The 26,700-nt window shown below is 48.4% G+C and overlaps 1 protein-coding gene across 1 annotated transcript in view; it reads right to left on the bottom strand.

The window, feature by feature from the left end:
* Positions 1-26,700, bottom strand: part of LOC135804772 (KICSTOR complex protein SZT2-like) — an 81,436-nt gene that overhangs the window by 53,049 nt on the left and 1,687 nt on the right. The window contains exons 2-25 of the mRNA XM_065318727.1: positions 26,314-26,472; positions 26,025-26,093; positions 25,161-25,238; positions 24,722-24,814; positions 23,541-23,653; positions 23,092-23,204; positions 22,326-22,461; positions 21,736-21,817; positions 20,227-20,257; positions 19,653-19,733; positions 19,224-19,248; positions 17,309-17,386; positions 16,509-16,573; positions 16,075-16,270; positions 15,473-15,511; positions 14,990-15,119; positions 9,912-10,039; positions 8,910-9,107; positions 8,685-8,808; positions 5,655-5,848; positions 4,486-4,537; positions 2,817-3,091; positions 1,797-1,881; positions 812-1,324 (exon numbers count right to left, since the gene is read on the bottom strand). Of these exons, the coding sequence (XP_065174799.1) occupies positions 812-1,324; positions 1,797-1,881; positions 2,817-3,091; positions 4,486-4,537; positions 5,655-5,848; positions 8,685-8,808; positions 8,910-9,107; positions 9,912-10,039; positions 14,990-15,119; positions 15,473-15,511; positions 16,075-16,270; positions 16,509-16,573; positions 17,309-17,386; positions 19,224-19,248; positions 19,653-19,733; positions 20,227-20,257; positions 21,736-21,817; positions 22,326-22,461; positions 23,092-23,204; positions 23,541-23,653; positions 24,722-24,814; positions 25,161-25,238; positions 26,025-26,093; positions 26,314-26,472 (3,057 nt within the window). The remainder of the gene's footprint in view (positions 1-811; positions 1,325-1,796; positions 1,882-2,816; positions 3,092-4,485; positions 4,538-5,654; positions 5,849-8,684; positions 8,809-8,909; positions 9,108-9,911; positions 10,040-14,989; positions 15,120-15,472; positions 15,512-16,074; positions 16,271-16,508; positions 16,574-17,308; positions 17,387-19,223; positions 19,249-19,652; positions 19,734-20,226; positions 20,258-21,735; positions 21,818-22,325; positions 22,462-23,091; positions 23,205-23,540; positions 23,654-24,721; positions 24,815-25,160; positions 25,239-26,024; positions 26,094-26,313; positions 26,473-26,700) is intronic.

The following is a 26,700-nucleotide window of genomic DNA, read 5'->3' as shown; positions in this document are numbered from 1 at the left end:
ACACACACACACACCATACGTGTATAAGTACAACAGACACACAAACATACAACACACACACACACACACACACACACACACACACACACACACACACACACACACACACACACACACACACACACACACACACACACACACACACACACACACACGCATGAGTTTGTGGCTATCAGCATGAGCATACTGCAACACATTCATTTCTCACTGAGGACTAGTTTAGCAAGAGATAAACAGCAGAAATCAGTAGTACAGCAGCGTACAGTGTGTACAGTACCGGCCAAAGAAATCCAACCTCATGAATAGAATAGCGCAGGGCGATATGCAGCCATTGTACTAAACACACTGGTTTGTGAACTCTAACGCAGGGCTACTTTATTCATGAGGTTGGATTTCTCTGACCAGCACTGTACATGTGTACACAGTTCAGCACAGATCGCACATTAGCTATCAACCACTCATGCCAATAAATCATCGTTGCATCAACATCATCTGTAACCAGATAACCATGGTAACCGTGCAAGGCATCAGTGCCACTGGCAACACCAGCAGTGCCACCAGCCAAAGCAGCAGCAGCAACAGCAACAGCAGCAGCAACAGCAGCAGCAACAGCAGCAGCAACAGCAGCAGCAACAGCAGCAGCAGCAGCAGCAGCAGCAACAGCAGCAGCAGCAACAGCAGCAACAGCAGCAGCAACAACAGCAGCAGCAACAGAAGCAGCAACAGCAGCAGCAGCAGCAGCAGAAGCAACAGCAGCAACAGCAGCAGCAACAGCAGCAGCAACAGCAGCAGCAACAGCAGCAGGACCTACCTGGTCACTGATATTCTCATACGATAGGCCTTTCAAGGACCTCAGACCCCTGGGCAAGTCACAGAGACGACCTTCTTGGGGCTCAATCCACAGCTCGGAGACAATCCGAAGGCCTTGCGCGGTGGACGCACCATCCTGACTAGACACATCGCCCGCTGTGCTCGGCTGTTCAGCTGCCGAGGCTGCAACGGCAGCAGCCGCCGCAGTAGTAATGCCATTGTCAACAGTGGCAGCATCGGTCAGGCACAGAGGTCCGCTACCGACGGCAGTGCTCGGAGAGAGCATGTCAACTCCATTGACCGCCGCTGCAGGCACGCCGTGGTGGTTCAGTGGTGGAAAGAGAACATACTGCAGCAGGCACGGTAGCTTGACAGACTGGGCTGCTGCTGCTGCTTTGTCAAAGCCAGCAGACCTGGTGTTCGTGGTGTCTTTCTTAGCATCTACTTGAGCACTGCTCGCATTGGTTGCATTGGGTTGTCGGTCTCTACGAGATTCATCCTGGCAAGCCGTAACCTGACACAAACAAAGAGAGGGGAACAAAAGCCACATACAGTGGAAATCGGACGAAACGACCTTGCATATGACGACAGATTGACTTTTCCTCCAGTTTCTGCAGCCCAAGTTTCAAAGCAGGTCCGTTACGAAGATAAAGTTATTGACAGATCGAATATACTACTTCGAAGTAACTTGTACTTCAACACTTTTGAAGTACATTAGTCTGGGGGTGGTGGTGGGGGGGGGGGGGGGGGGGAAGGGTCGTTATATCCGTTCTCCACTATATTCAACCTGTCACTACACCAGAGCTTCGGAAAGAATGTGCTGCAAGATTCGGGCAACAGACATTATTCGCTGACTCAATCGGTCAATATTCGCAAGGCTGCCATGCCCAGTCTCCACTGTATCGACCATTGCACACTGGCACACAAATAATCACACCGAATATCACACACACAGAGACACACACAATAGCATACACACTGCTTACCTCAACCATTAGTTGGCAGGTCATGGAGATGATGCCAGTGATGGAGTGAGACAGGGCAAACGAGAATCCCTGCTGGAGACGCAACCTACGTGTACGACGACAGGACGAACACACAAGCAGAAAGAATGAATGCTCTCAGTACCCAACACAACCCACCATTATAGTCTGAGAGACGGCACTGTGACAGTGGGAATGGCAGAAGTATATTAACTTGAGTAGAATCTACTGTTTGAAAAACAACAACAAAAACCTCTGAAAGAACATTTAAGGCACTGCACTCTTATTCAAATTTCATGGTGTACAACCTACAGCATCACTGGGTCTATTGAGATTCTTGCAACAAACAGTAGCTGCAGATTGAAATGGATCTTTCAAAACGAATATTCGCCAAAGGACAAAACAGTTCATTGCCTGGACAGGATCCCAATCAGGATCTTCGCTACAAAACAGTGTCTATCCCCTGCACTGCCACCCACGTGTGGAACCTGCGGCCTGGGTGTGAGGGAAAGGAAACCCTGCTCCATACCGTACAGAATACTAGTACGGCTTTCTTTCTCTCAAATTGAGTGCGTTCGATTATGCCCGCAAATCAATGTTGAATCCATTCATGAATCACCCCTGGCTATTCACATCACCCAATGTGAATAGGGTGAATGGATTCCGAACCGATTCCAGGGCTCATGACATGAAATCGAACGACGAGATTCCATTGATGAATCGATTCGTGGCAGTAATCAAAACGCACCCACTGAGGTCACAGGTTCCAGGATGCTACAACACTTGCATGTCAAAGTATGAAATAGAGGTGGCGACTTCAAAAAAGTATCGAACTATGAAGTGATTATTCCTAGTTGGGAGTGTTGCATATTCGAAATGAGCTGAGCTAGCCATAAACGTTGTAGTACAGTGTACAACATGACAAGCATGTTCATCATAAACCACCTATATGCTGCAAATAGACCAGGACTCTCTGCAAGTAATCACAAAGGGGAGAGGAGGCATAGCAGTGGTGGGACTCACTCGACAAGAGTAGCCAGAATTCCAGACACGCTGCTGCTCGACGGCTGTTCCATGCACCAGACCCAGCGCTGCTGGAACAGGTGACACGCCAGGTTACTGCGACTCCACGTGAAGCCACCGCTGCCACTACTGCCGCCCACGGCCGCCACCGTCGTGGGTGCGACCGCAGCTGTCTTGGCCATCGGCGTGTTCATGTGAGGCCCCAATCCGTGCGGGATGTTCACCCCTGTCACTGGTGCCGCCGCATCAGATGTTCCTGCCGCACTGAACAGGAACTAAAGAAGCGATTGCACAGAAGAAAAGCCCAACTCACACAAATGACACTGCACACAACCACCATGAAGATAATCCCAATACGCCGGTAAACTGTTGGACCAGTCTAGAGACTGACCATGCACAAGTACATCCACAGATCTGGCTCACAGTACACTGGCTAGGGATTGTAAGACACAATTACATGCACGTGTGTGCGATTGTACGTGCGTGTGTGTGTGTGTGTGCGACTGTACGTGTGTGTGTGTGTGTGTGTGTGTGTGTGTTTTTGTGCTCCTTGGGAGCAGGTTACACTTTCTGAGCTCCGTGTTCTTGGCTTTCTCCAAAGTTTTTCTGCCTGCCCAGGGCGACTCTGGCGTAGCCAGAGTCGACCCTGGAGCACCCTCGCACACTGCCAAGGTAGTGCTGCATGTTTGGATCGCGGAATCGCGATGTAGCTTGCAGGACAATTTACTTCGATATTGTCACTGCTGCGTCGGCCGTGGTCCACCACTCGCAGTGGAGTAGCTATCCCTCGAGTGCTGTGAAGAATCCAAGCTCGAAGAATGCAGTGGTGGGAATTGCGGATTGGCTGGTGGAGTGCTGGAACAAGTCGTTGTTTCAGTGGAGTGGACGAGCGAGTGCGGAGAGGAAGGTCGCAATGGCGGAATGGTGGGAATTGAAACTTCAATCTTTCGTCGTCATGAGTGCACTGGTCAAGCGTTGCGGAAGTCTGTCGGATTTGTGAGGCATTGCCCTGCCGCTTACATCAACAACGTGGAAGAACTGCTAGTGGAGTCCTGGTGGGATTTCGGATGCCCACACTCCTTTTGCTTGGTGGATTCTTTCGTGGACAGTGTTTTTTCGTGGCGTGAAATTTTGAATTTTTTTTCTTTCCTGTTCATTTTCAGTTGTTGTCACTGTAGCTGTCAGGTTGTTGTTACAGAACTCGAACATGATTGTACAGCAGTCGTCCGTTCTGCTCCATTGTTTCATCTGTTTTGCCAGTTCTGCTAGCTGATTCTCTTTATTTGCCACTGCCCCTCATAGTGCTCATGCTTGGGTGGAGGGCGGCGTGACCCGTTTAGGGTAGCTGTATCATAGTAGTAGTGTGTGTGTGTGTGTGTGCATGCGTGCGTGCACCGTGTGTGTGCGTGTGTACTCATTGGTCATACAGAGTAAACATGCAAGCATACAAAGTTACAAATGCAAACATGTTACAGAAGTCAGCACAAAAGCGGACAAGAACAGACAAGAACGGGTATGTCACAAGTACGAGTTCTATGCGCCCAGCACTCATCAGGTGACTGAACTAATAACCGTTCTTGTCCAGTGGTGTGCTGCATGTTGGGTCTAAGCTCTATCACTTAGCTATTCAGCACTTCTACTCCACTCAGGGCTTCCTACTTAAACTCACCAAGCAATCGCTGCTCGTCGCGGACACAATGTTAGATGGTATCATCTCATAGCTGCAGGAAACACAGGGTACGCCGAGTCACACATGTCAACAGCAAAATAACACGGGATGGCACAGGAAAGCGGAGTCAGCACAAAATGGACAACACCAAGAGTACATACCCTGGCTATGTACCATTGGCGCTACTCACAATACAGAGTTAGATGTGAATACTGGGGATGTGTTTCAAGGCGTTCAAAAATCATCTCTTTCAACCAGCCTGGATAGAGTTGCACTGCAAGAAGAAAGAGATAACTAACTTGAGCACACTCAATCTGTTGACAGATTCACAGTTTCGCTCTGTGTGCATTTGTCAGCACAGTGGAGAGAAATGAGGCCAAACCCCTGGCAACAATGAAAATTCAACCCCTCAAAAGCCAGAAACTTAAACCAGGCCCAAACGTACCTTGCCAGAGTGCTCAAACTGACAAGCCAGTGCTCTATGCCTAGAGCAAATGACGGAGGCACTACAGTGATCGGTGCCAGACGGAGACACTACCCCACACGAGAATGTTCTCCCACTACTACAGTAGGTATCGGTCATAGCGTGGGTGTTTGAAAAACGACTTTCTATTCTTATTTCCGATATTTCTTACACACGATAAATCAAGTGTGACATATCATGTGCATGTGCGCAGAGGCAGGAAGATCATCGTACATGCAATGTAGTGTTACTGTGCATGCGGCTGGTTATAGTCACATAGGCTTACCATGTGGCTATGCAACATGAGTTACATGACCACAACAGTTGAACCTGCAGCATTACGACCCAACGCAAGTCAAATCGGAATTGCATTGGACGGATAGTATTACTACAGGCGATATACTTTGTACTAATCTGGTATGTTTTGCTACACAAAGTCCATTCTTAGGACCGATATATTCTACTGTACGATAAAATTGCTTGTAAGAATAAAAGTGCACTTGAAATCCATGTTATGATTATGAAAACATGAGAGTTCATTCTTGTAGGCAGTATATTCTTTTACACGACCACCACGCTATAACCGATACACACTGTAGTACTAGTAGCTGGTAAGCATAGTGTTAGTTATGATTCTGCATGAGAAGGACCCAGCATGAGCTGAGCTAGCACGTTTGCTACACTACTTATCACAAACACCGCCTACCGCATAAGGATCTTCTCATAGTTCTTGTTGAGAAGCCTGGCGCACGGGATGGACGCGGTTACGTGCGCACTCCTGGATGGGCGCCGTGGTGTGTTGGTGATGGAAGATTGCCGCCGCAAGACTGGACTGCGAGGGCGAGGCTGCCGCACGGACAGGCTCAGCTTGCTCATACGTTCCTTCAGGTCACGCACCATCTGCACAGCAACACACAGCAACACCATGCCACCATAGCTGTACAATAACGGAGTCAAAGGAGTAAATTTTGGCAAATTGTCAGCAAAGTACTCGATGCACAAAGTGCAGAGCGTTTAATGCCGTCACGGAGACTCCCTCGATTTAGGCTAAGGCCCTCTTCAGACTAGGTACAAAACAGCCTATAAGTCACATTTACATAGAAGTTTCCAAGACAACAACAAGAATCTGGCAGGAAGCCTAAAAAGCTGCGCAATCCTTTCAGGCAGGGTGCCAACCCTTGTACAAGGCAACTTTCCTGCATTTATCGTACTTTCACCAACCATCGTACAAATGTACAAACTTTGTACGACTGCCGGCTGCTTTCACACATCCCAGGTCCATTGCGCAATAGCGTAGGGTCAAAGGTTGCCTGTATATTGCATGTAAAATGTGTAGTCTGAATGCAGGCTTGGAAAAATGTTGCCTTTTAGGTTTTATGCGATTTTGTACTGGATGTTCTATGTACGTAGTCTGCAGAGGGCCTAAGGCCTGTGGAGAATCCATAAATACAAATACAAATACAGCCGGGGCAGCTGGGGCGGCTGAGGCCGCCACACTTTTGCGGCGTTTATTTATATTTTTTAGCACACTGCAACAAAGCGCGATGGTCGCAGCTCAGCGCAAACGTGGCGAATAATAAAGAATCATTGACCCCGATCTTAGCGTCTTCTTGGTTTGTTGCAGAATCAAAAAGCCTTTCATTGTAAATACACTGAAATGGCCCCAAATGCCCGGAAAATTGCAATTGGCTTCAATTTTTGAATGTTTTCCCGCGGGAGTGCTCCCAGAACAACCCCCCCCCCCCCCCCCCCCCCTCCCTCCATGGCCACCCCACCTCCAAAGTCGGTGCGACGGGCCTGGCGTTTCAGACGAGAAAGAGAAAGGGGCCCAGTTTGGATTCGTCGTAAGTTCGTAACTCAAAGTTTCATGCTACTGCAATCATCAGAAGACTGATACTGAAACCCGAGACTAATCATTATGTATGTGGTCATGCGTGATACTTGGCGCTGAATTGAGTAGATACAACACTACTCTACACGATTCACGGATAAAGATGATTGCAGCAGCATGAAACTTTGAGTGACGACGAATCCAAACTGGCCCTCTTTTTCTTTCTTGTTTGAAAAAGTGAATAATGGAGTCACACTGTCATTCTTACTTCGTTTTTTTTTGTTTTGTTTCAATGATGTCATCGGACAACAGGCTCAACATAGTATGGACACCAGACACCACTGAGTGCAATATGATGGTCTTAAAGGGGAAGTCCGGTGAAAAATTTAAATTTCAGGGTCGGTAGAGTTTCGGGCGCTGAGTCGAATGGTGTTGGTCCCATGTGTCTCCGACAAAGCGTTCTCGAGATATTTCCGTTTGAAAAACTGAGTTTCGGGGGCTGCGCCATGACGTCATGCGGCCGCGCCACACCCTCTGCAACGTCATAGCGTGCAGCTAGGTCAAAAGGAGTGCGTGAAAGCAATAGTGTCAGTGCTATTTCAAATGATTGACCGACTGATATTAGGTGGTGCAAGCGACCCCGAAGACCTGTAACTCCTTGTGAGAGTGAGGATGCAGCCATGGCTGACCTTCATGAGTTCGGTCTGGGGCTGAGAACCTCGGTATTCAGCTGAAGAAAGTGCCGCGCGGGCCGGTCAAGAGTGAGCGCTACTGAGTTTCCTACTGATGAAAAAGCAGCTACTATTGCAGACGAGGCTGATGTAATTATCAGATCGCTGGAGAGCAGGGTCGCCAAAATGGAGAAGAGTGATGCGAGTGCTCTAAATGTTGTTCCATACCGATTAGATTCGCTTAGACTCCAGTAGCCTGCCACATGGTGATGTATTGGTGCGAACTTGGAATATTTCGGACTACTCAATTGGAGAACAGTGCAGGCTCTTTGAACCACGGGCACGAATCTTCGCTCGCAACGCTATGGAATCTGAAAGTTCTAGGTCCGGGAGCTGTTCGCTGTTTTGTCACTTGTCACGGTTGTGCACTCATCGCTGTAGCATAAAATAATGAGGCGGGTGCGGAAAACTAAAATTTTCTTTCTCAAAGCACAACCACCGGCACCGGCAAGGAGAAACGCACGTTCTCTGACTACATGACTGTACAATACGACTGATACGAGTGCAGTACATGACAAGTCCGTGTGTTGACTAGTTTTCTGAGTCTGTGTCAGTTGTGACATGAGTTTGTTGACTGCACTACAGCTAGATAACACACTGCACGCACTGCATGCACGCAGCGCAGAGCGCGTAGACGGGCTGACGGAAAAGTCCAACTCGGAAACGGCTACAATACGGTATAACCTCCAGGTTTACCGAGCTGAAAATCACAGGGTACGTAGTGTTTGTAACACTGAATCGAATGGTCTTGGTCCGAAGAAGCTGCGACAAACGGTTCCCCAATCGAACGCGCTCCGAATATGGCCATTTTTGTACACAACTATAAGTAGACGGTGTGGCTACCTGGCTGCACGCTGTGACGTCATCACCTGGATCTGGGTGACGCGGCCTCAAATTCGCACATGTTCGATTGGGCGTATCTGACGAACCATAAGCCGCCACCTCCTCGGACAAATACCATTCGACTCAGCGACCCGAACTCTACGGAAATTTAAATTTTTCACCGGACTTCCCCTTTAACCAGCGGGAAGAACCTTTGTCCCGCTGTTGGTATGGAACCGGGACCGACAAACCAACTTAAAGTGAACCCTTCTGGCAGCACAATACATGAACGCAAAGGTGACTATTGTGTTGAAGGAAATACTTTGTGTTTGTAAAGCAGTAGATGATGTACCTCGTGCTGGGTTTTCGGAGGAGTTCCCACCAGGAAGGCCAACCTCAGTACGAAGAAGGGATTTTTCGGCGCAATCCTGACCAGACAGAACGACTTGGGAGCGGCGTTCTCACCGTCAGATTCTCTGCAGAACACACACACACATGTAAACCAACACACACGTAAATCAACATACATGTAAATCAACACACGCGTTAATCAACACACGGCCAGTGCGCAACTCACATGAATCGCACATAGGAGTGCATTTCTAGCAGGACAAAAGAGCTCCACTCTCGCAGCATGGTGATGACCTGACCGGCCGCCTGGCGACACAGAACGGTACCGTAGCGACCGACGGCATTGTGAAGGTGCAGGTACCGTGAGAGCGGCGAGTCGTGAAGCAGCTGTGCCGTGATGCGCTGCACATGGAACCAGCAATGCCTGGATAACAAGTACAGGAACAAGTACACGCACACAGATACAAAATATGCACAAATTTCAAAAATGTCCATGCGATCAATGGAGTAGCTACCTGGCCACATAAAAACTACTTTCTGCCTAGGCTCATACTGAAAATACACATAGAGTGCGTATCGGTTATAGTGTGGTCGTATACAAGAATATACTGCCTACAAGAATGAACACTCATTTTTTCATAATCATAACACATATTTTATGTGTATATTTATTCTTACAAGCAGTATTATCGCATAGTAGAATATATCGGCCCTAAGAATGGATTTTGTGTAGCATAATATGCCAGATTAGTGCAAAGTGTATCGCCTGTAGTAATAACATCTGTGTTCTGTGCATACTCAATACAATAATATTCAACACAAAAAGAGAGTTTTGTCCAACTGAGCATCGGAGAATCACTTTTTCTGTCCAGTCGGACTCTTTCTTCCGACTTCTCTCGTATCTGCTGCTCCGCAGTCGCCTAGCACGACCCGCCGAGTCTGATCCGTGTGTATCATGTGATGTGTAGACCTACATGATTGTAGTATTTGTACGTGTCCACATGCCAAACGTGCGCGCATAATTATAATTATGATACCTGTATGTCACACGTGCATATGATATGTCACACGTGATTTATCGTGTGTAAGAAATATCGGCAATAAGAATCAAATGTCGTTTTTCAAACACCCACCCACGCGCGCACGCACGCACGCACGCACGCACGCACGCACGCACGCACGCACGCACACACACACACACACACACACACATGATGTAATAGCTTACCAAACCCCCGTGTCCAGTGACAGGACAGGCTGCCAAAAGGATGTGAACGGCTGCATAGGACCAGCCCTGGCATGACGACCCTGACCAGAAGACGTACGACCAGCACTGCCCGTGCTTGACGATGGGATCTGAAGAAACAACCCAAACAAGCCAAAGACGAACCTAACTCCATTGCCAGTAAGTTACGACTGGGAAAGAATATACAGAAAAACTCCCCTAATCCGGGCCCGTTGGGACCGAGCACTGCCCGTAAATAGAAATTGCCCGTAACTCAAAACATACATACTTGCTACATGCAAGTAAACATGTTTATATGCCAATCAATAGTGTTTTTGGCTGCTTTTCGTTGAAAAGCCATTTTCGTGACTAGATGCGTAGAAAGGTGCCTGGTAGACGGACGTGCCCGTATTAGGGTTGTCCGGATCCGGGGAGTTTTACGGTATTTCCATGACATTTAGAAAACCTCCTAAACACGGGTGCTCTAAAATATAGCAGCAGCAGTACTCTAGCAGTGAGAGCGGCGACGCAAGCCCGGGTACAAATGCATTGGCTGTAGGAAATGCTCATTTCGCTAGAAAGTTCAAGAATCTATTTATTCATTTATTTCTTATTTGTCTGAAGTCACTAACTATTAAACTTACATTAAAAATACAGTCAAGGGAAAAGGAACAGGAACAGTGGATTAAATACAGTAAGAAGGTGGTAAAACAGCGCAAAAAGAAAGAAAGAAAGAAAGAAGATAGCTAAGCTTCTTTCTTTCTTTCTTTCTTTTTGCGCTGTTTTACCACCTTCTTACTGTATTTAAAAATACAGTCTTCTCAGATATTTATTTACCGGTTTTCATTCCGCTTGGCTATTGCAGACGCTCGTTTGTAGTGTGCGTCTCATACTACGTAACTGTTTCTACGTACCGGTAACTTCTTCAGCGGACACAGATACGTGTAACGTGTGCACGTATAACTTGTTTTACATACGCGCGCACCCCTTTGTGTGCGCATGCTATTCCTTTTTTGCTATGCTCTTGTAAAATGAAATCATTCTTGTTTTCGAGTTATCTGTCGTCCATTGCTTGAACTTCTTTGGAGCGAATAATTATTGAAGGGAAGAGTCAAGATGTATTCTCTTGTTGGCATAATGAGCATGAGCCTGATGTCAGTGATGAGGATATAAATTTAGTTAATCCTCCAGTTCCCACGGAATTCGTATGTTGAGAATTTCGTATATGGTCCTTCGAGCTTCAACACGAGCCCGGGAAATTTGATTTGCGATTATGGCCGAGACGGAGACTGAGGATCAGCCCAAGACGACAACAGTGTCGGTCCAACGGTTAGTTCGATTGCGTGGAGCACATCGGTCAGCTGCCTCCAAATTGGTATCTAGAATCGATGATTTTGTGGAGAAGATTTCCTATGTTACGAGGAGCTCACCCGAGTGGCAAGGGGAAGATCTCAGCGTAAATGATAGAGAGGATTGTGCCTTGGACCTGAAGAAACTCCGGGAGAAAGTGGATTTGCTGGGTCGCTTGGACTCCCAAATTTTGGACGCCATCGAGGACGACGACATTGAATCTGAAATTTGTGATGCAGCGGATTATCTTATGAAGTACGAGTCCCGCATCGGCAGGGCTACGCGAGCCATTTCAGATGCAAGTCAACTGTTGGAGAATATCGCCAGTGTACGGGCTTCCCAATCCTCACAGCCAAAGTCAGAGTCACTGTCACCCGTTTCCGGAAAGGATGAGTGCTGCACAACAAGCAAGGCCAAGGGCAATCTGGACAGTCGGGAACCAGCTCCAGATGAGACTGGTGAGGACTCGCCAGTTGTCGCCCCGTGTGTCTCGCGTTCCAGTGTAGTATCTAGTACGAGTGCCAGTAGTGGAAGCAGCTTCCACCACCGGATGAAGCTGCCCAAGCTCGAGATTCCTAAGTTCAGCGGAGACATCCGAGCTTGGTCCTCGTTTTGGGACATGTTTGGGTCGGCCATTGATGGCAATGACACCCTGGATGACGTTGATAAGTTCAACTACCTAAAGTCCTTGGTAGTGGGAGAGGCACGAGAGGCAATTGCCGGATTTGCCCTGACAGGAGCCAACTACAGGGCTGCAGTTGACGTCCTCAAGCAACGATTCGGCAACGTCCAGGTCATTGTCGCCAGCCACATGGAGGGCCTCTTGAATGTTGCTTCTGTCACCAGCGAGGATGATGTAACTGGCCTCAGGAAGCTATACACCACCGTTGAGACACACATTCGTAGTTTACAGTCCCTCGGGATGAGTCGCGAGTCTTATGGATCCCTGTTGACGTCTGTTTTGATGTCCCGATTACCCGCAGAGTTCCGGCTCATTGTCAGCCGCAAGATTGTCGTGACTGAGCAGCATTGGGAGATCGGTGAGCTGCTATCGGCTGTCCATCTGGAGCTGTGTGCCAGGGAGCGAGCGGCACCGGCAGCTAAGCCAACCGTCCCGATAGCCCAACCCAGAAAGTCCGCACCAGCCACAACGTCAACACTCTACACTGGTGCGCCTGAGCAACTGAAGTGCTTCTTTTGCAATGGTAGTCACACTGCCGGGAGATGCGTAACAGTGACGAATGTTGCCACCCGTTGACAGATCTTGAGGAAGCAAGGCAGGTGCTTCCGATGCCTCAAACGCAAACACATGGCAAAGACCTGTCCGAATGCATACTCTTGTGTCAAGTGTGGTGGGAGCCCCAACGTAGCCATATGTAGTGGCGAGAGGCAGCAGAAGGCAGAGATGAACACGCAGGCTGTTGCTGCGAATGCTTCCGTGGACCCTCGCAGACAGGAATCGGTATTGCTACAGACCGCCAAGGCCGTGGCTTATAATGTCACACAGTCCGATCGCAGCGCCGCTATCCGACTGTTGATGGACGGCGGCAGCCAACGGACGTATGTTACGAGCGCTCTCCGTGACGCTTTGCAACTGCCGGTCCTGGATCAACGTAAGGTCATCATCAAGGCGTTCGGCCAGGACAACACAACGTCCCAAGTAGTTGATGTAGTTCAACTTGGAATCCGAGTCCCCGACGGCGAGGACATCACGGTACAAGCCTATGCTGTGCCGCTATTGTGTGACCCGATTACTGGCCAATCCATGCACACGTCAGTGGAGTGCTGTAGTCACCTCGATGGATTGGCGCTAGCCGACACCAGATATGACACAGGTACTCGATCAGTGGATCTGCTAATCGGCGCGGACCTCTACTGGACTATTGCAACGGGTAACATCATCCGAGGTGCCGACGGACCTGTGGCCATTGAGACAAAGCTAGGGTGGGTCCTATCCGGTCCAGCCACCGTACTTCCCACGCCAGAAGATACCAGTGCACTGGCCACGCACGTCTTCTCAGTCGAGGAAGAGGCATCAGCAGCAGATCGAGAGCTCACTGACTCCCTGCAAAGGTTCTGGGAAATTGAAGCACTTGCAGACCAGGACAACACGGAGTATGAAGAACTCGTTGAGACAATCGATTTCAACAATGGACGGTATGAGGTCAGACTACCATGGAAGGACGATCATCCATTGTTGCCGGACAATTTCCAACTCTGCAAGTCCAGACTCGTCGGTCTCCACAAACGGCTCCGCAAGGATCCTGAGCTGCTCAAGTCCTACAATGACACCATCGAAGAGCAGCTGCGTACCGGCATCATTGAACCCGTGGAGACAGAAGACAGCACAGTCGGTCGAACGCGTAGCATGCCCGAGGAGTGCCGTGCAGAGATGAGCAGAAGAGAAATGGAAGTCGTCGACAACTCAGCCGCCTTACTGACAACGACACATCCATCGTCAGACATCGGACTGGTCATCGACTGTACCCGCTTCAGCAATTACAACCGACTTCTGAGAGTGACAGCTACAGTGCTGAAGGCCGTACAGCGCTTCAAGTCTAAACGGCAAGAGAGTGAGAGCGAACTCACGGCTGGAGATTTAGATCTCGCCGAGAAGCTGTGGATCAACCATCTTCAACTTGCGCTCCCGTTTCATCAGCACTACAAGTCTTGGCAGGCAGAATTCGGTCTGTTTGTGGACACGGTCTCATCCGCTGCGGTGGCCGACTCCAGAACTCTGCTTTGCCTCTGACAACCAAGCACCCGTACCTTCTGCCGAAGGATCACCACGTGACTGACCTGATTGTTAATGAGTGCCATGCCCGAGTGATGCATGGTGGGGTCAAGGCCACACTAACGGAGTTTCGCGCACGTTTCTGGCTCGTGCAGGGACATCAACGGATACGTCAAATTATTCACAGCTGCACACGGGAAGAGACGGGCAAGTTCGTGCCGTTACGCTTCAGATGGGTTCAGGCCAGAAGCGCCATTACTTGAAGAGACCAGTCCAGCGCCTCTATCCTGTAGAGTTGTCTAACAGTCAGCAGGTTGACGTTGAGCAGCATGAAGACGCTCCAGCACGCCGACCAAGATCGCAGAGACGCGCAGCTGCTCACGCAAATGAGATGAGACAAGCGCTGATCACTAATAACTGCATTTAATTTGGGTCTAGTCACAATTGTCCATAACTGGCCAATTGGGGGGAGTGTAGGAAATGCTCATTTCGCTAGAAAGTTCAAGAATCTATTTATTCATTTATTTCTTATTTGTCTGAAGTCACTAACTATTAAACTTACATTAAAAATACAGTCTTCTCAGATATTTATTTACCGGTTTTCATTCCGCTTGGCTATTGCAGACGCTCGTTTGTAGTGTGCGTCTCATACTACGTAACTGTTTCTACGTACCGGTAACTTCTTCAGCGGACACAGATACGTGTAACGTGTGCACGTATAACTTGTTTTACATACGCGCGCACCCCTTTGTGTGCGCATGCTATTCCTTTTTTGCTATGCTCTTGTAAAATGAAATCATTCTTGTTTTCGAGTTATCTGTCGTCCATTGCTTGAACTTCTTTGGAGCGAATAATTATTGAAGGGAAGAGTCAAGATGTATTCTCTTGTTGGCATAATGAGCATGAGCCTGATGTCAGTGATGAGGATATAAATTTAGTTAATCCTCCAGTTCCCACGGAATTCGTATGTTGAGAATTTCGTACATTGGCGACTTACGGGTTTCTCTGAGTTTGGCGGGAGGTAGAAGACAGACGAGCCGCTCTTGATGCGCGCTGTCAGTGCATACGTACTGGGAGAGTTGTTGAAGGAGAGCAGGTGGACGAGGAGCTGGTCAGCTTTCTGCAGACTGCGGGTAAAAATGCGGAACACGGCACAGAGGCAAACAGCATACGTATCTAGAAAACGGTACGAACACCAATGCCAGTACATGTAGTAACAATACTACTTCTCACTATCTACAATGAAACAAAATAGCAGCAGGAGAGTGGGAGGATGGGGGGGGGGAGGGGGGGGGGGGTGAAACTCAGCAACAAACTTGAACCAAACTACAGTCAAAACTCGTGAAAACCGGCCCCATAAGGCACATAAAGTTGCTGACAGAGGAAACACAGGGTTGCATTTCTATTTTCTACAGCATGTACGTCGTACAAATAGTACATACAACGACATACATGCAATGCATGGAAGATGCAAACATACCTCTTGATGTGCTGTAAAAAGCGACGCACCACCACCATCCTATTGACAGTACGCAAACAAATCCACACAATATTGCATGGCAGATTGAAACTCGACTGGTGTCATTGTCACAGCGTAACTACTAAAGAGTGCAGTGTGAGTACAGTGTCAACAGCAGAACATGAAAGTAGTGATGGATAGTAGTTGAAAGTTTGTGGTTGCCCTGCTTATGTAAACACACACACACACACACACACACACACACACACACAAATGCACCCATGCACACACACACACACACACACACACACACACACACACACACACACACACACACACACACACACACACACACACACACACACACACACACACACACACACACACACACACACACACACACACATGCGTGCACACACGTGCACACACACACACACACACACACACACACACCACACGTGCACCCACACACACACACCACACACACACACACACACACACACACACACACACACACACACGCACGCACACACGCATGCGCGCGCGCACACACACACACACACTTAGCACATACACACTTAGCACATACACACTTAGCACACACACTTAGCACGACTAGATACCTGTGAGGGTTGACGGTGGACGCGCGGATGTTACCGGCATTGCAGACATCACGCACAATGTCGTAGATGCCCTCGATGTAGATATCCACGTGCGTGTTGGCGGTGATCAAGGGATAGTCAGCGCTGGCTTCATATGATATGCTAGCGCGGTCCTTCCACGGTAACAAAAGACGCACCTCCAAACGACTACTTCCCTCTGCAAGCGAATCAACACAATACCATCACTAGTCTGCTCTTATAGTATACAAGCTCATGCAGCTGTTATGCTCTCAAGTCTCAACACATACCCATGTACATGTACAGTACACAATCACATGCATAGTCCAGCCTTTAGAGCTGGCCAACGACAATACTACTTCGGCATGGATGATATACTTCTCAAGTACATGTGCTGGAGACACATACTACGTAGTAGGCGGGAGCCAATATCTTACCGTTGCGTTTTCGAATGACAATGTTCGCCAACTGATAGCCTTGGCGGATTCTGGTGCCAACAACACTGTGTGAGAGAGAGAGACAGGGTCAGAAACATAGCACAAACCACTGAGAGAAAGTCCAGCAAAAACTAAAAGTTATACCCGTAGCACAGTACATGTGGTAAATGCGCAGACCGGTAATTTCATTCAATCTCATGTACAAAAGTGTACATGCACATACAATAATACAGGATAGTTGCGCTCAGTGAAATCCGACCTAAAGTGAATAGTTGATGCCCTCAATTTGCACGGCCGTTGGCACCCTAGATGCGGTATGGATGCGGCTAGACGTACACATTCGCAAATACAGCGAGTGCAATCGGAACAGGTCCAGGGTGCCAGTTTGGCGCTTTTAGTCGGATCAAACCAAGTGGAACTGTACATGCACACCAGCTACCAGGGAGTCATAGCGTCTGGGGACATGACATGGGCAACTGGAACGTGATGTGATGGTCGCGCCGCTCCCGAGCTGCTCGTCCCCGTCACCCTTGGCTTGGCGCAGGGGGATTGCCGCGTGCTCGTATGCGACATTGCTGGTCTAGCCCATGCTTGGGATCAGCAGGTCAAGGCCGCGGTCGCTATCCTGAATTGCACAGACCACTGAGCGCGTTGAACGTTCAAATCCGGAGTCGAAATGCTTATTGTGTTGGGTACTATGATCTCCTGTCGACTCCCCACATGCGACAAATCCTTCGCGCTCACACACACACACACACACACACACACACACACACAGTAGTAAGTGCCGTCCAGCTCACTTGATCAAAGATGCTCTGACATCACATTCACCATAGCGCCGCCGACTGGTCGGAACAAGCGGCAGATCGGACCAAAACCTGCAAGATGGAAATGAGCAACATAGTCAAGGCCATATCAATAAAAATCCATTCAGAAATCTTATTCCAGACAGGAATGATAGGAAAACACCTGCTGCAAACTCACACAACACTACCACCCTGCCCCAGTTATCCCGATGGCAGTACTTAGTGTATCCAAACGCCACGTAAATTGTATTTGTACTGAAGTACTGCACGTCGCATAGCCCGCCACCATGCAACCATGCAGTCTTGCTGATTTTGATTGCTTGTTTTTTTAGTTAGCTAGTGGCTGGCACGCTGCACACGCGATCTGTGCACTGTACATGGGTGTACTGATTCCATTCAACACTGGAGATGTACATGAGGGCACTAGCGCCACTCAACACTGTTGGGCCGTGTTCCTTTAGTCCTTCGCGATATTTATATTCACTTTGTGTACTTCAGTTGTTTGAAAAGGATGTTTGTGAAAAGGCTGGTTACGGTGTTCGTATACTGGGCATGCATCTGACACATTATGTGATGCTCTTGCTTCTTGTGTCCAACGACTTGCTACCACATATGTTGATCCGGCAGCTCTGGATGCATATGTCGCTTGTCACCTTATTCCACTAGATAAAGAGCCTGGTGTGCGACCCATCGGCATTGGAGAAGTCCTACGCCGCATCATTGGAAAGGTAATTCTATCTGTCATCGGTAATGATCACCACAAGGCGGCGGGCTGTCTCCAGCTGTGTTCTGGACGGGAGAGCAGAATTGAAGCTGCGACCCATGCTATGCAACAGGTTTTCAACAGCAGTGAGTGCAAGTGTGTTCTTCTCGCCGATGCAGCAAACGCCTTCAACAGCATCAGCGGGAAAGTGTGTCTCCGCAATGTGCAGCATCTATGCCCAGTGCCTGCCCCGATGGCAATAAATCGCTACCGTCATCCGGCCAGTCTGTTTGCCGGCGGCGAATCCATCCTTTCCAGCAAAGGCACCACTTAGGGCGACCCAGTAGCAATGCTAATGTATGCGATTACCACGCTTCCTCTAATGCAAGCAGGTTCTTGTGACGATGCAACACAAGCGTGGTATGCTGGTGACTCTGCGGCTAGTGGCAAGACAACAGGAGTCCGCCAATGGTGGGAAAGTCTGGTTGAGAAAGGGTCTTCATTCGGCTATTTACCCAACGCAGCCAAATCCATCCTTCCTGTGTCAAACCTGAGTACATGGACGAGGCTAACCGTATGTTTCAAGGCACTGACATCTAGATTTGATCGGATGGTGTCCGCTACCTGGCGTCAGCCACCGGCTCCACGGAGTATGTCCCAGCATACATTGAGCAAGCCGTCCGTTCCTGATTCGACCAGCTGGTCAAGCTGTTCGAATTTTCCCTACCTCAGCCACAGGCCGCATATTCTGGGGTTTTTCGAATGTCCAAGTTATATGATGTCACTGCCAACCCGTGTAAGCCACACATTTTCATCAATAGATTCTTTTTTTATCCTGAACATATGCAATAAGTGCCAAACAAATTTCTTCAAAAAACTGATTATGATACATGGTAGATGAGCTGTCCTGAGATACGGGCAGTGCCCGGTCCCACGGTGCCTGGATAACAGACATTCGAGTGTATTTTAATTCAGGTCTGCACGGTCTGTGTGCTGCCGCTGCCCCTGTTTTCCATATCAGAAGCAGCACACAATGTTGCCGAATTGATGGGTTTTCAGAGGACCTTGACATCATCCAAACTCTTACTTTATTCAAGGGGAACAAGTACATTATCCCAGAGATCATATGACCCCCCCCCCCAAAGACACCGGCCTGCACTAGTTACTGGAAGACAGCAACACAGACCACCGTGCTCTGGAACTCACCGGTTACTTTGGGGAACATTGACAGCTACAGTATTTGCACAAAAAAAAGACACAACACATGCGCACGCATACATGCACACACGCAGACACACACAGACACACGCAGACACACACATGCGCATCTGTAAGTGCACCAACTAGTGATGCAACGCACGCAGCACGACGTATCCTACGATCCAGCAGCACATGCCGACACTTCGTTCATGGCAATGGCCAATGCATAGTATCGCTGTTGGGCTTCCTTTCCCGACTTAACAAGTCTGATGGAAATGTTCTAGCATGTCCGGAATTTCCTTGCTTGTTTATTGCGGCTCTTCGCACTACAGTGTGTATCCAGATCCAGAATATGCCAGTAACTAGCAGTTATCTGAAGGAGCATTCAAAAAAAGTAAACGCTGACAAGGTTCAGCAGTCTAACAGTGCACCAACCTGAATAATGGTGTTGCCAGTCTTCAGAGTTGTACTGGCAACGCCAACCTAGCAAGCAGCGCTGGTAGAAGTTGAGCTCGCCTGTGCACAGAGAGGAACAGGAAACATGGTTCGTCAAGCATCGGTGGATGGGTGAAAGGGGAAACGAGGACACTGGAGTAACATCATGCTAATCCTAGAGGCGGCTTGCAAGTGGTACGCAAAAGGAGAGCAAGCTAGCAAAGTTCAACACAGCGACTACCAGTACAAGGTCTGCAAAGCCTGTATTGGCATGTGAGCCTGAATAAGCGACAAACAAAACAAAACAAAAAACATACGGCTAAAATGCTGGTGTATACCGGTAACTGTTAAGGCATTACAGGAGTGGGCTGACACAATCCTTCACCTACATGTATCTGGCTATTCATTCACCATACGCTAACAGAATGCATACACATATGCACACATACACAACTGCACATACACATACATGTGCAAGCACACATCGTACACACACACACACACACGCACCCGCACCCGCACACGCACACGCACACACACACACACACACACACACACACACACACACACTGACCGTTTTTCTCGTTCCACTCAAACTGCTGCTTCTGTATATACAGGAGCAAAACATAATTCACACCAGCCACAAGGATATAAATAACCTCCATTGACATGTCTTAGATTGGGCACATGTGATACAAACAAGGATCTGCACATACAAATTTCAAGTTGTCAAAGAACATAATTATCTCCAATTCGATTCCTCAGGTTAACCCTTTATCGGTCTACCATAAGCGAACCGATACTATAGTATCGGTACGTTTGGCCCTCATTTTTTGGGGTCTTGTTACTAGGAGACAGCTAAAATGGCACTCTACGCGTAGCTGAGGTCCAAGGCTATCTGACGATGTACAAAACAACCATGCTTACCATACAAATTTTGGCGTATCGATCGACTGAAGTTTGTTGAAATTGGAAAAGACGACCATCCGCCATGCGTGCATTTCGAGAATGCAAGTGCATCTCTAGGGGCCGTGTTTGACAAGCGTTCTGAGAGCAGTAACACCACCAGTCCAGCCTGGATCTCCCGGGAGGTTTTGCAGTGTAGTGTGTTGAGAAAAAAAGCTACGTTGAGTACTGCTAGTTCAAAAATATATCGTCCACGAATGAAGAAACAAAATTCTCCAAAAAGAGAGGAAGCCTTCTTGCTGCCGACACGGCCACAGTCACTGTCACAAGGACTCGTCAGGTGTGATCAGATGAGTCGCCTGGCCGTGAGAATCACGGCATGCGTAAGCTCGCGCCTGGGTGCTCATCTGAGCGAGAGTGAATCTGACGCGAGCAGCGCTGAGATGAACAAACCGAAGCTGCGATATCGTGGAATGGGAATTGCTGCTGCTGGCGTATCGCCGATGGCGAGGTGTTGGTGTTCAATGGCGGTATTGTAGAGAGCCTACATTTCTTGTAAAGACGTAGCCCTTACCTGATTGTTTATCGTACGATTTCAGCTCCATCACGAACTTGGTATGCCCTTCGTGCTGTGATATTCGTGTATTTCATTCGCAATTGTATTTTCTCTCAACTTGAAGGGCTACCATGGGCCCTATCCTTGCCTGGACCTAGTCATATTTGAATTTTCTGGAAGCGTTCAGGCATACAGATTTTGAAAATATATGGTTTACCCATATCTACATCACATGGTTCTTGAGTTATTGCTGGTTGTGTGTACATGTATTTGCGTGACCACCCCTCACATACATTGAGTTAGACCGGCAAAGGGTTAAGCATATCTGGCAACTGTTCGGCAGGCAAACCGGTTTTCGTCCTGGATAACAGGGGGGGGGGGGGGGGGGGGAAAGGCTAGAAACCCACACACATTCCTGGCAAAACTCTGCTTCCTAACCAGGGTGTTAATGTCTCATTGCCATCAGGGAAGACACAAGGGATGATACAACTGTCAGCAGCAATGAAGGCAGCATCTTGTTAGCAGTAATCCAGCACTAGATACAAATGTACAACGACAGCACCCATCAACGATTCCTAGTGTATCATCATCCATCATACGCGAGGCGTTGAACCAACATACCTGCTCCACATTGGCCAGGTAGGCTCCAGATGTAGCAAGGGGAATGAACTGCAGAAGAGGCTTGTTCGGAACAAACCCAAAACTGAGACGCAGCCAACAACAATGCAGAATCGCATGCATACACACACATGTACATATGCACGCACGCACGCACATGTACACACGTATGTACGCATGCGCTAACGCACGCACACGCGCACACGCACACACACACACACACACACACACACGTGCACACGCTCGCAAACACACGCACACACACACACACATACACACAACTAGCGACATGCTCCTCTATGTGTACAACAGTAATGAGATGGGTCTTCAGATCTATGAGAAACCAAAAGAAGAAACCAAATACGTTCCTCTCGAAAAGAGCAACAGAATGCACACTGCCATCCATCCATATGCACACTACCATCCATCCATACAGACAGACAGACAGACAGGCAGACAGACGGACAGATGGACAGACGGACAGACAGACAGACAGAGCAGAGCAGAGGAGTGGCAACAATGACTCGATAGACGGAAAAAGCAGCTGCACTTGTCAAAGTTATCTTAGGACATGAGTGTCTCCAACAGCTCACCTGCATCCGGCATGAAATTTGCTTCCCAGTTGAAAGCAAGAGAACGTGATGTCAAAATTGCGAAGCTGTGTCATCAGAACTTCAGTGGCTGCACCATCCGACATGCCACACACTGTATCCGTCACCAGGATAAGACCTGTGCCATAACGTTACAAAACACCAACACGCATGCACGAGTAAACGTCTGTACGGGTGGGCTTTGGAAAGCCAGGATGGACTAACTAGCGCTCAATAGTGCAATTGTGTTGAGTGTGATACGTACCCAAGCCCAAAGGCATCGGAATTGCCAGCGTGAAGCAATGTGATTGGTGTGATACTCAAGTCCACAAGCTTCAGAATAGCTCAAGGGGGGCAAGGAATGCTACAGTTAGTTGTGGAGAATGAAAGGTCTAAATGTAATGACCTAAGCTAGCTATAGGGATTGTTGAGGAACCCTACCCCCACCCTGAATCCGCCGTCGCCACCAGCACCAGCACCACCCGGTCACCGACGTAAGCACCAGAACCAGAACCACTAGCACCACCATGAGTATCACTAGCACCGGCATCAGTATCACTACATCAGCACCAGCACCAGCACCAGCACCACCTGTGCCACTGTACATAGAAGCTTGGTCTATACAGACATGGTGCAATGCATGTTAGAACATGGTCTAGTAAGATGAGATGCCCGGTCTCTAACGACAGGTGGTCTCTCGTCACAGTAATCTTCGCACACAGGTCCATGTACATGTACATACTGTAAGATACTACAATCATGCACTTACTGTCTGCAGCACCGTCAGGTAAGAGCTGCAATCCCACATGTCCACTCCTCAGCATAGCCACCAGGCCATACTCCGAATCACAGGGATCTTCTCCGTGTGCTGTACTGCTGGCCCTGCAAGAACGGATGGAAAAAGTGATGAAGACTCCAGGAATCGAGCTTCTAGACTGCTCCTACTAATACAGTCAGCGCGTGCTTGTACGGCATCTGATAGGGCTTATACCGACACCTGGAAACCGGTTCTAAACTATAAAAGCGTCCCTCTTCACTGTATAAAACTGCAGCATCGTTCCGCTCATCCACACAAACCCACCACCAAACTCTCTCTCCCCCCCCCCCACCACCACCACACGCACGCATGCACATACGTACGCAGCAGACCAGACATGTCTCAAAGAAATCAGCGGTCCGTAGGCAAGAACAGACTTGTTGTGGGCCGTGTACACTTACTGGGCTGCATGCTCTGCCAATAAATTCTCAAGGTCCAGCAGCTTCTCCTCAAGGCGATCAATGACTGTTTCTACGTTCCACCGTGTCAGCCTTGTACCTTGGAGTAATATTGACTGCAAGACGATCCAGAGAAGGTAAAAATTGACAAAATCATATAAAATCCAGTTAACAACTATTAAAATATTAACTGGTTTTGAGGGAAAGAGACAAACGGGAAAAGTCTGAAGAAAAAATTGACTGTCACCACCAGGACTCGAACCAGGGACCCTCGCTTGTAGCCAGCGATGCTCTAACCACTGAGCTATGGTGTAGTCGTCATCCAAGCAGAGACCGTTCAACGTTTTTTTCAGACTTCGTAACTCACACTTCCTGTGAATCCACACAGGCGGGTGGGACGCAGCCCTCACTGTACCCACACACTTCACGTACAAACTAGCACGCGGGGAGCCCCAAGTCATAAAATATTAACTGGTTTTGAGGGAAAGAGACAAACGGGAAAAGTCTGAAGAAAAAATTGACTGTCACCACCAGGACTCGAACCAGGGACCCTCGCTTGTAGCCAGCGATGCTCTAACCACTGAGCTATGGTGTAGTCGTCATCCAAGCAGAGACCGTTCAACGTTTTCTTCAGACTTCGTAACTCACACTTCCTGTGAATCCACACAGGCGGGTGGGACGCAGCCCTCACTGTACCCACACACTTCACGCACAACTATTAAGCCAATAATAAAAGTAGAAAGGAAAAGGACATATGGAAACGAGTTAAGAGTAACTCTCCACCACTGTAACTAGATACTATATACAGTCAGAAAGTGCAACAACTAGGCACAAAACTGACAGAGTACTGAGACATTCGACGTCCTGACACCTACAGTACTCTGTCTGTTTTGTGCCTAGTTGTTGCACTTTCTGACTGTATATAGTATCTAGTTACAGTGGTGGAGAGTTACTCTTAACTCGTTTCCATATGTCCTTTTCCTTTCTAACAACTATTAAATTCGTACTATCCCAAATTTATGGTTCCCAAACATATGCACAGCTAGACTAGAAGCTGGCGTCGCCACATCAAATTACTGCACTCCGAGTAACAAAAGCAGTACCAGCAACAGCAGCCGCAGCAGCAGCAGCAGAATACATCAGGCATGCACCGGCGAGCGATTCCATGCACGGCGTCACCTCACCTGAACAGGCTGGTGTTTGGCCACGGTTTGAGCCGCCAGCACCGAGATGTAGAGATCCGGCTCAAGACTGCGCTTGCTACCTGGCGCCTTGAACTGCATTCAAGCAGAGAGATGAGTAAGGCAAATGTGCAGGACATAAAACTTGGTGAATACATAATCAAGTGGCAGTGAGCCGAATGACAAAGGATCGACCATACACTCAACAAATCCAAAAGAGCAGCCCTTGTCAAGGTATAGTGCCTGAGCGTGTGTCGGTCACATCGTCAAGACGTCACGATTGGGTACATACAAGGGTCCAGTGAAGATCAGAATGATGCATCTATCTCTAAGTTTCAGTAAGCAATCAGTAAATGTGTCACTTAGAAAGTGAGCTTTGCATTGATTTCCTATTCAGTATTATGTAAAGTCATGTACATCGTGGCATCACACCAATACTCACAGGTTGTGACAACTTCCGTAGACATTGCGCCACACTGAGAAAGAGCTCATCGAACAGAACACGCCCAGACAAAGTATCCTAAACAACCACACAAACATATGCACACACACACGCACGCACGCACGCACACACAGATGTACTGAAAATTCCCTTTGTCGAAGCGTCAATAGCGAACCAGGTATATTCCAGTGCTGCCAAACCGTCCGATTTTTCGGACAGTGTCCGATTTTTTAAGGCTCTTCCGAAAACCAGTCCGAAAAAGGTTATGTCCGAAAAGCAGCCAAAATTGTCAGTGGTCAGTACTTTCCCATACAGAAGCCCTGTATTTTCACTTTTGATTGCAACTCAATGCACAAAGCACTGTGCATGTGCTTCTAAAAGCACTCATGCATTACAAAATTCATGAGAACTGCTGGGCGCCGTGTTGGTTACCATGGCAACAAAGCGAATTTTCTTCTTATATGGGGCGATATTTTGAATTCTCTGAAAAAAATGCTAACAGGAAAAATTCGCACCATGTGACCGAGCATGCAGTTACATTGCAGTAAAAGGTGTCAGATTTTGGGCGAAAATTATTTGGCAGCACTGATGTTCAGATATAAAAACGTGTGGGCGTGTATGCTGTGCTTGTGCACTGCGCAACAGTATGCAACTCACAGCCGATATGACACCAGCTCTAAACTTCTATGTTCAAGCAGCGGGGGGGGGATTCGAGGGGAGTTATTGAGGGGGGGGACTTGAGGGAGGGGGGGGGGGGGGGGCACAACACCAACAACCCTGTATTACAATACTCCATATCACACGTGTGTAGACAAAAAGCCCTCTGAGCTCCTGGACCTGAATGGAGGCTGCAGGTTTGCTTACCACCGTCAGCATTGACGGGCTCACGTCAAGCATGAAGACGAGGCAATATCGCGGTGAGAAGAAGGTAACCTACACAGAAACAAGAAAGCACTGGTGTTATCGTTCTGTCTCGCGCCTTTCCAAAACATAAGCAAAGGAACGACCAGAGCATGCACCAAACTCCTGCAAACCCAGCTGATGCATCAGTCCGTACAGAACTACAGCCAGCCGGCAGGGGAATGTTCATCTAGAACTACAGTTTGCAGGGGAAAAGATCGACTCTACAAAATATCATACATTCACAACAAACCTGCGTGTTGGGTCCGATATGCAGCAACGACTGGCTGTCTCCATCTGCCGCATCCTGCGCTGTTTTACCACCATCCGGAGCATTGGCACTGGGAAGTGTTTTGCCGCCGGCAGCTCGTGTGGCAGAGAGTATAGTGAAAGAGCCATCGTCTGTAGTTCTCTGCAACAATTCCAGTCGACCACAAACGAAGTATAATGTGCCAGAATAGAAGGTAGGACTTGACCATTTTCATTGCATTTCAAATCACCGTACTTCCCCGAATATAAGTCACACCTTTTAACACTAAACTTCAAGGGCAAAGAAGGGGGAGTGATGCACAATCGAGTGTGCCAACCTACTTCTGTGAATACAATGAAACAGTATGTCTGAAACCTGAAAATGGGGGTG

This window comes from Sycon ciliatum, chromosome 1 (assembly GCF_964019385.1).
Source record: "Sycon ciliatum chromosome 1, ocSycCili1.1, whole genome shotgun sequence".
In the NCBI taxonomy this organism is placed as follows: domain Eukaryota; kingdom Metazoa; phylum Porifera; class Calcarea; order Leucosolenida; family Sycettidae; genus Sycon; species Sycon ciliatum.
Note: the sequence above shows the minus strand (reverse complement) of the source record. Positions and strands in the feature narration are given on the sequence as shown.